This window comes from Crocuta crocuta, unplaced genomic scaffold, assembly GCF_008692635.1.
Source record: "Crocuta crocuta isolate KB4526 unplaced genomic scaffold, BGI_CrCroc_1.0 scaffold16, whole genome shotgun sequence".
Classification (NCBI taxonomy): domain Eukaryota; kingdom Metazoa; phylum Chordata; class Mammalia; order Carnivora; family Hyaenidae; genus Crocuta; species Crocuta crocuta.
In genome coordinates, this window is record NW_027531893.1 from 6,989,044 (window position 1) to 6,997,468 (window position 8,425).

General features: G+C 61.9%; 2 protein-coding genes across 7 annotated transcripts in view; one reads left to right on the forward strand and one right to left on the reverse strand.

The window, feature by feature from the left end:
* Positions 1 to 1,128, forward strand: part of LITAFD (LITAF domain containing) — a 13,924-nt gene extending 12,796 nt beyond the window's left edge. For 5 of the 6 annotated variants that reach the window (XM_077773302.1, XM_077773303.1, XM_077773300.1 and 2 more), the window contains 2 exons: positions 753 to 897; positions 990 to 1,128. In XM_077773302.1, coding sequence (XP_077629428.1) covers positions 753 to 897; positions 990 to 1,098 — 254 coding nt within the window. In that variant the 3' untranslated portion in view covers positions 1,099 to 1,128. Of the gene's footprint in view, positions 1 to 267; positions 465 to 752; positions 898 to 989 lie in introns of all 6 variants that reach the window. The other variant, XM_077773306.1, reaches the window with a different exon arrangement.
* A 5,398-nt stretch (positions 1,129 to 6,526) lies between these two features.
* The window catches only part of USP7 (ubiquitin specific peptidase 7), a 34,996-nt gene continuing 33,097 nt past the window's right edge, over positions 6,527 to 8,425 (reverse strand). The window contains exons 27-31 of the mRNA XM_077773207.1: positions 8,356 to 8,425; positions 7,538 to 7,657; positions 7,360 to 7,431; positions 7,141 to 7,231; positions 6,527 to 6,844 (exon numbers count right to left, since the gene is read on the reverse strand). The exon at positions 8,356 to 8,425 is cut by the window's right edge and continues 24 nt beyond it. Coding sequence (XP_077629333.1) covers positions 6,738 to 6,844; positions 7,141 to 7,231; positions 7,360 to 7,431; positions 7,538 to 7,657; positions 8,356 to 8,425 — 460 coding nt within the window. The 3' untranslated portion in view covers positions 6,527 to 6,737. The remainder of the gene's footprint in view (positions 6,845 to 7,140; positions 7,232 to 7,359; positions 7,432 to 7,537; positions 7,658 to 8,355) is intronic.

Genomic DNA, 8,425 nt, shown 5'->3' on the forward strand with positions numbered 1-8,425 from the left:
AGGGCGGTGGGGGGGGCTGGACTCCTCACCCAGAGAAGGGGAAGGCAGCCTCCACCCAGGGTGGGGCCTGGGCTGGGGGGTTTTACACAAGCCTGTCAAGGAGCGGAGAATGCTTGAAAAGTCTCAAAGGGTCACAACGGCTGTGTGCACATTCCCGGAGGGCAGACTCGCCACAGTGCTTTCCTGGCTCCCTGCCAAACCAGGAACTCCGCACCCCGGGGGGCTCCGTCCGATGCAAATCCCAGCACCCCTCTCCCCGCACCCCAGAGGGATCAGTACCTGCGGGGCCCCTAAGCCCCTCCTCGCCGCTGCAGACCAGACCCCGAGCCTTCGGCCAGGACACTGAAGCTCCTGGGAATTGTTTTTCTTCACAACATACTCGGCCCCCCGCCCCCACCCCACGTCCGCACACCCGTCACTGTAGACGTGGCCTCAGTGGTTAAACGCTGTACAAATGCCATCTGGTAGGTTCTCGCTTGTTCGGTCTTCAGGAGCCGTCAGAGCTTTGTTACCGAGAGCACCCCTAACGGGCTGGACGAACGCGCTATTCTGGGGGGCTTGCTGAACTGAAGGGGCCCAGTGCAAACCCAGAGAGGTTTCCAAATTCTCTGGGTCCTGACGGAGGAGGCCCCTGAGCCCTGCAGTCCAGCAGGAGGTGGCGGGAAGGGGGCGCGGAGGGCGAGCTGGGGGAGAGGCTGCGGGGGTGCCAGGAGGGGCCGGGGTCTGAGCTGCACCCCCCTCCCCGCCCCCAGCACTGCTCTCCAGAATGCCCAGAATGGGCTCTGCCGTCCCCGTACAGACCGTGTGTCCCTACTGCGGAAACCACATCATCACGGTGACCACCCCGGTCCCAGGGGTCCTCACCTGGCTGCTGTGCACCGGCCTCTTTATGTTTGGGTGAGTGGCCTCGCAGGGGCCCAGGGCGTCCGTGGGGCGGGGCCTGCTGGGGGGGTGCGCTGGCCCACACCCCGCTGCCCCCGAGGCTGCAGGTGCTTCCTGGGCTGCTGCCTCTTCCCCTTCTGCATGGAGAGCTTGATGGACGTGAAGCACTCGTGCCCCGTGTGCCGGCAGGAGCTCTTCCGCTACGACCTCCTGTGAACGCCCACCGAATAAACGTCCCCTGCGGGACCCCCGCCTGCCCACGTGTCCTGCCGGGGCGCCTCCTGGCACAGCGAGGGGCCGGGTCACCACTCAGCCCTCGGGGGTGGGGGCGGGCGCAGAGCAGGTGCTCCACCGGCACTGGGCAAATGAATGAATCCTGCAGAGTTGGGGGGGGCGTGGGGGTGAGGGTCCCCCCAACGCCAGCCTCTCAGGCTCCCTGCTGCTCTGACCCCTGCGGGACCCCAGCACAGGACCTCTCCTCTCCTGTCTCCTGGCCCGTTGCCCTCAGCTCAGACTTCAGCATCTCTAAACCATCTCTGCACCTCCAGCTGGGGGTGGGCCGGGGGGGGGGACCCTTACTCCCCATTATCTGCAGCCTCACATACTCACGGGCATTTGGCAAATTAAAAGGCCCCAAGCTGGTGAGGAACAGGATGGCCCCTGGGTTACACGGGGTCTGCTGGAGAGGAGCGGGGGGCAGGGGGGGATTTTTCATTTTGCACAACAGGATGAATGTTATTCACCCATCTTTTCAATTAAAATGAATTTCCTACAAAAGAGGGGAAGAACACAGGACAATTATGAGACAGAAGAGAAAGGGAACCGGGCGCCCGGCTGGCCTGGTCAGAAGAGTGCTGATCTCAGGGCCGTGAGTTCGAGCCCCGTGTTGGGTACAGAGATTACTTAAGTAAATACATAGGCACTAAATTTGCTGTGATGCTCACTGTCCCCAGGAGGGCAGCGTGTACCCCCCCATCCTATAGATGTGGAAGCCCAGGCAGGGGGACGCCTCTGCTCCAGGCAGTGGAGGCGGGAGGTGGGAAGGGGTGTGTGTAGAGCAGTTTACCAAGCAGTCGTCAGCAGGCAGAGAAGTTCTCGGAAGCCTCACAAGGTCAGGGGACAGTCCCTCTGCACACGGCCCGCTGGGACAGATTTCTCTGGACCTGAAGATGCTGGGGCAGCTGGCCCCCCGCCCGCACCCCAGAGGCCCCGGAGAACTGGGGAAAGCTACAGCGCAGGGGGCCTTCATTTCAACACCTCAAAGGACCCTCGTGGCAAGTGCGGAGGGTGAGAAGCTGAAGCGTCCGGGCGCCTGGGGACTCAGTCGGTCAGCGTCCAACTCCGGCTCAGGTCATGATCTCACAGTTTGTGGGTTCGAGCCCTGCATCGGCCTCTGTGCTGACAGCACGTCCTGGAGCTGCTTCGGATTCTGTGTCTCCCTCTCTCTCTGCCCCTCTCCTGCTTGTGCTCTGTTGCTCTCGCAAAAATAAATAAAAAATTAAAAAAAAAAAAGAAAGAAAAGCAGCTGAAGCCTCTGCCCCACAATCTGACCCACGCTGGGCACCTGGTACCCAGAAGCCAGTCTCTTATCTGTAATAGAGCAGGACAGGGCGGGGGCACCAGGAGAACCCGGGGGGACACAGAGGCCCTGGTACCCAGGGGCAGTCTTCAGCGGGACCGAGCCAGTCTCTGGTTCAGGGCAGCTCGGCCCCTGTGCGGGGCACCCAGGCCACGTGGGGGCCGTCACCAGCGCGCCTGGTCCACTGAGGAAGCCAAGACCAGCGCGAGCTGAACCAGGCGCATGTGGGGGAGCCGCCTCAAGGGCCCTGTCCCGGGTCCCTGCTCACCAGGGCCCTCGCTGCTTCTGCCGGAGACACCCAGGTGGGTCCAGACGGGAGCGTCTGTCCTGGACAGGGACCTCTGGTGGCAAAGGCTCTGCCGGCGGTGTGTCCGGGTGCCGGGGTTCGGGCCCCTCCATCGGCCTGGCTCACCCCGCCCCCCACACCCCATACTGGTCTTTAAAGGTGTCCCCGGGACGCCCTGGAGCTCCGGCGCCGGCCAGCTCCCAGCCATGGGCTCGCGGACCCCCGGTCCCTTCTGACTGGGACTGCCTGCCCAGGGAAGAAAAGGTCGTTTGTGGACTTAACAACTGGCAGACTCAACGAAAATCCAGACTCTCCGACCTCTTTTAAAACCTAGGGTGGTCCTTCCGCTACCACTGGGCTGAGCGCGTGCGGTCTGTGTGGCTGAGCCCCGCCTCTCCCTCCCGGTGCCCCCAGGGCCCAGGGCCACTCGCTGAACGGGAGCCCCCCACCCCCACGGTCCCGAGATCTCCCCGGAGGTCAGGCTGGGCTGGGGGGTCCGCGGCCCCACTCTCCCAGGGCACGGCTTTCCAGGAGGGCCACCTGGGCAGTGTGGCCAGAAGGGCCCAGGGCTCAGAGGGCACCCCGGCCTGGGACCCCCCCCGGAAAGCAGGGTGCTGAGGGAGCAGAGCAGGGAGTGTGGATCAAGGGGCCAGCTCTCCCCTGGGGGAGCCCAGAGCCCAGCCAGGGTGCGCAGTTCCCTGGTCACTCAGGGCGGCCCAGAGGCAGCAGGAGATGGTTGTTACAAGAGCGGCTGACGGTTCTCTCAGCTCCTTTTGCCCCCAAGCTCGGCCACAACCGGAGAGGGGACGGGGTGCCGCCCGCCGTACCCCAGGACCAGGCAGCAGGGTGTGGGGCTTCGTGAGCCTGCTGCTGCCAGCCTGGAGCGCTTGGGTGCGGTGGGGGGCATGCTGCCCTGGGAAGCCGTGGGCACCCAGGCCGAGCCGAGCTGTGGGCGCAGGGGCGAGGAGGGCGAGGGGCGGTGGTCGTGTGGGGAGCCCAAAGGCCAGGGGCTGAAAGCGGCTGGGGCCGCAGATGCAGCCCTGAACGCATTTCTGCAGGTGGACTTGGCAAAGGGAAGGGACAGGCTCTTCAGTGCTGGCCGAGGGGACAGATGAGCACCTTGGGGGCTGGGGTGTGGCGTCTGGCCACATCTGAACGTACACCGACTCCGGCCAGATCATGGCGTCGGCACCCACGCACCCACGGGCCCGCTCCTGGGTCCAGCCGTCCGTCGGCGGGTGAGAGCAGCTCGCTCTGACCACTCTGAAACCCCCCGTGGGCCTGGCTTCACAGCCTCACTCAAGATACAGGCGGCAAGGACAGGTCTGCAATGGCTTCCGTTCCCGGGGCACGAGGCAAGGGCTTCGTCTGTAACTTTGCTCCCATCCAGTAAACGCATCCAGTAAGAGGTCAGGAAAGCCTGCTAGTTAGTGTTTTCTAGGTTAAGTCAAGGCTCCGAGTGAGCCAATCACGGTAACGACCCCTGACGTGAGGAACGTTGGCTTGGGGCGGCTTCCTCCAACGTGGTAGATGTTGGCCACATGTGGCCAGCGCAGCAAAATGACAAATCCATTACGAATCCACTTCCTCAGCCACTGCGGCGCATCTCGGGTGCCCGGCAGCCACGTGTGGCTGCAGCACTGCTCTGGGCCGCGCAGACAGAACCTTCCACCGTGGCAGGAGGCGCTCCTGGACAGGACTGGGCCAGGACAGAAACGTCAAGGCGGAGGGAAAGGCTGAGCCCCACACACAAGTCCGTGGGGCCCGTGGGGCCCGTGGTCCCGAGGTGCCGACGTCTGAAGTGCGTGTCCGCGGTTTCCGTGTGTTTTCAGGAACGGCCTGGCCCCGGGGCCGTGCTCACGCAGCTTCTCCCCCCACGGCTCCTTTCCCCTGAACCTCAGGGACCGGCGACTTGTGCCTGGGGCGCGGCTGCATCCATCTGCTCAAGTGTGACGCATGGCTGCCTCCAGGCTCCAGCAGCGACACCGCGGGGCCCCAGAGCCGCGTCCCCAACTGACTCACGCGTCCCCTTGGCAAACCCAGAGCAAACCACGACCGCGCGCCTCCCGACAAGCAGAGACACGCAGGGAAGGCCCAGACAAGGACCCACCACGTGGCCCTGGAGCTCGGGTCGGGGCCACCCACCCCAGGGACCCCGCTGCAGGGCGCCTCACCCCAGCCCTTTGTCGCGCACCCAAGATGCACCTCCCAGCGCTGTGCACACAGACGCCGCTTTTTACTGCTAGGGCGACACGCAGCACACGCGGCAGGAGACACCCACCGCCTCCTGCTGGAGGACGGCGACGGGTCCCCAGCGGGAAGGGGAGGACTGCCCACCAGGAACGGCAATTCAGAAAACGGCACGCCCCGTACGCTGGTGCGCTCCGATTTCTCTCTGCACACGACTCCCGGGGACGGGTCACGTGGGATGGTCCTGCGCCTCAGTCACGTTACATTACAGCTCCCAAGGGACTCCTCCTTCTGGGGACTCACGGCGTCAGTAGACGGGGACGTCCTCGGGGCTCAGAGTGAGCGGTCTGAAGGGCTGGGTCCCACCCGGGCCCCACAACCAGTGTTCTGCGCGCAGTCGCCGGGCCCTACAAGTGGGGAGGGAGGGGACAGGGAAAGGCGCGGCGGGTCCATGTCCTCAGTCTTCCCCACGGTCACTTGGTAACTTAAGGGACAAGCCTGTTCAAGCTACCCGACTAGAGCCAACCCACGGCCACACCTAAAACAGACCAATCCTCAGGCTCACGTCACACACACAGTCAAAGTCCTCACGGGCCTGCCTGGACCCTCTCTCTCAGGGCAGGAGGGGGCAAGTCCCGGGGTGGGGGGTGAAAACACGCACGGGGCCGGGGAAGCCTGCACACAAAGCCATTCCGAGGCAGAGACCAGCCCAGACAGTCCGGGAGCGCGAGCGTGCGCTGGATGGGACATGCCCGCAGGGCCACCCACAGGCTCCGCCGCATCGCGGTCCTCAGACTCGGGCCCAGTTTCCTCCCGGGAAACCTTCCGCTGCCGGAGCTTAACCGTGACCAGGAAGAGGCGAAACCCAACCCCGGGACAGCAGGACGGTGCGGGAGCAATCCCAGAGCAGCAGTCCCACACAGACCCCCAGGGGGAGCCCAAGCCTCCCTCGACCGCCACGCCACTCACCGACTTCGAGTTTTTATAGAAAATTTTATTCAACATACAACATTTTCCAGCAAAAAGGCAATATACAGGAAGAGTGGGTGTACACTGCTGCTACAGAAACAAACGAAAACCCTGGAAAAGGATGAAAAATAAGAGTGATTTGCTGATTCTATTTTACTGCACTCAAAACTAGACACGCAGCCGGCATTAGCTCAAAAAAAAAAAGAAAAGAAAAAGAAAAAAAGAAAGAAAAGAAAGAAAAAAAAAAAGAGGAAACGAGGCTGGGACTGAAATAAAACTACACACAATGAATATCAACATCAGGGAGTCACTCAGATGCACCCAACCGAAAGTCACCTCCTCCCGTGGCGAATTATACATGTTCACTCATTAAATATACAATTTCATTTTTTTCTTTTTTTTTTTTCTATACAAAGTCAACAGCGTACTGACCGCTAGTGAGCATGCCCTCTTTGTAAAAGGCTCTCTCCTTTCCCTGTTCCGTCGGTTCCGTTCCGAGGCGATTCTACGGAGAATGCTTCACCTGCTCGTACGGACCGGGGAGCCCGAGGNTCCCCCGCTACGCTGGCGGCTGCCTTGCGCTGTGGTTACCATAAAATAACTCTCATTGGCATCCAAGCTTTATAAAAACACCTTCATTTTGCTCAAAAAGGGCAGTCAATAGATACAGAGAAGCCAAACGGAACAGCCTCAACAAAATAAAATTAACATCAGCAGCGAATCCTCTTGCTGAAGACTTCGGATGGTGCGCGTGTACCAAAGTTCTAGGCTGTTAAAAAGGGGCACACACCCACGCACGGCCCCTCGCCCCGCACGCACCGGGTGAGGAGGTCAGTTATGGATTTTAATGGCCTTTTCCAGGTAGGTGTAGCGACTCCTCTTCGGGGCTTTGTTGAAGTGGTCAAGCCCTAGCCAAGGCCGAGGGTGAGACATGTTACCTGGTGGAGAGAGAGACACGCGGCTGAGGCCGGACAGCAGGGAAGCCCCGGAACAGCGGGCCCCGTGACTGAGCCCAGGGCTGGGCGCCCGGGGAAGGGGGGCTCCGAGCCCCACAGGCCACCCCCCTCCACCATCCCAGCGTGCCGTCAGAGGTCACCGATGAGTCAGCCCCAGGTGCAGCTAAAGGAACCCCTGGGTCATGCTCCTGGCCTCCCTGCCCTGCAGAAGGAACTGGAACCCAGCACCGCCTACCATTCGGGCCAGGGGGCTAGGGGGTAGCGGGGGTGGCTCTTACCAGGTTGGGGCTCAAAGTCTTTCAAGTTCACTTCATACTCATCCTCGTTGATGTACTGGTGTCGGCCCATCATCACAATGGCAAATTTGAACTGAAAGACAGACAGGCCCGTCCCCTGTGAGCTCCGGGCGCCTGCAATCCTCACCACCGGCCGGGGGTGGGGGGAGGGGAAGCTGAGACGGGGGTGCTGCCCACACGGGACATGCCCCGCCGCGCTACCTTCTCGAACTCCTTCTCCTGGATGTCCAGCAGACTCTGAATCCGCTTCATGACTTCTCGGAAATGCTCGCCCTGCGGACGGCAGAGGACACGTGTGTGCACACCCCTGCGGCAGGCCCCCACCCGCGGCGCGAAGCCCCAAGTGCTGTGGCCCTCGGCCCGCCCCCAGCGGCCTCACCTGGTGGATCCGCAGCAGAAACGGAATCCCAAACGTCCCGAACACCTCCTTGTGGAAGTGTGCCACCGTGACGAGCATCTCGCTTTCCTTGTCTATGTCCACCTGGTCCGGGGGGATTTCCTGGGGGGCGGGGGGTATGCTGAGCCCACAGCATGGTCCACACACACACACACACACCGTGTGTGGGTCTCGCTGGAATGAGGGGAGCCCGGGGCGCCTGGTGGCTCAGTCGGTTGAGCGTCCAACTTCGGCTCAGGTCACGATCTCATGTGAGCTCAAGCCCCGCGTGGGCTCTGTGCTGACAGCTCAGAGCCTAGAGCGTGTTTCAGATTCTGTGTCCCCCTCTCTCCCTCTCTCTCACAAATAAGTAAAACATTAAAAAAAAAATTTTTTTTTAGAACAAGGGGAGCCCGGGACTGGAAGGGATCACGCGCTGGGAGGGAACTCTGGGTCTCCGGACACCGGAGCCCGAGCTGTCCCCTGGGCGGCGGGCAGCCTCTGAGCAGACCTGCGCCCGCGAGGGCCGGTTACCTCTATTCGAAACGTCCTACTCGNTGTCAGCTCAAACCCCGCGTGGGCTCTGTGCTGACAGCTCAGAGCCTAGAGCGTGTTTCAGATTCTGTGTCCCCCTCTCTCCCTCTCTCTCACAAATAAATAAAACATTAAAAAAAAAATTTTTTTTTAGAACAAGGGGAGCCCGGGACTGGAAGGGATCACGCGCTGGGAGGGAACTCTGGGTCTCTGGACACCGGAGCCCGAGCTGTCCCCTGGGCGGCGGGCAGCCTCTGAGCAGACCTGCGCCCGCGAGGGCCGGTTACCTCTATTCGAAACGTCCTACTCGTCGCTGGAGATAAGCATTCTAACAGCTCGTCTTCTTGGTGCACGCCG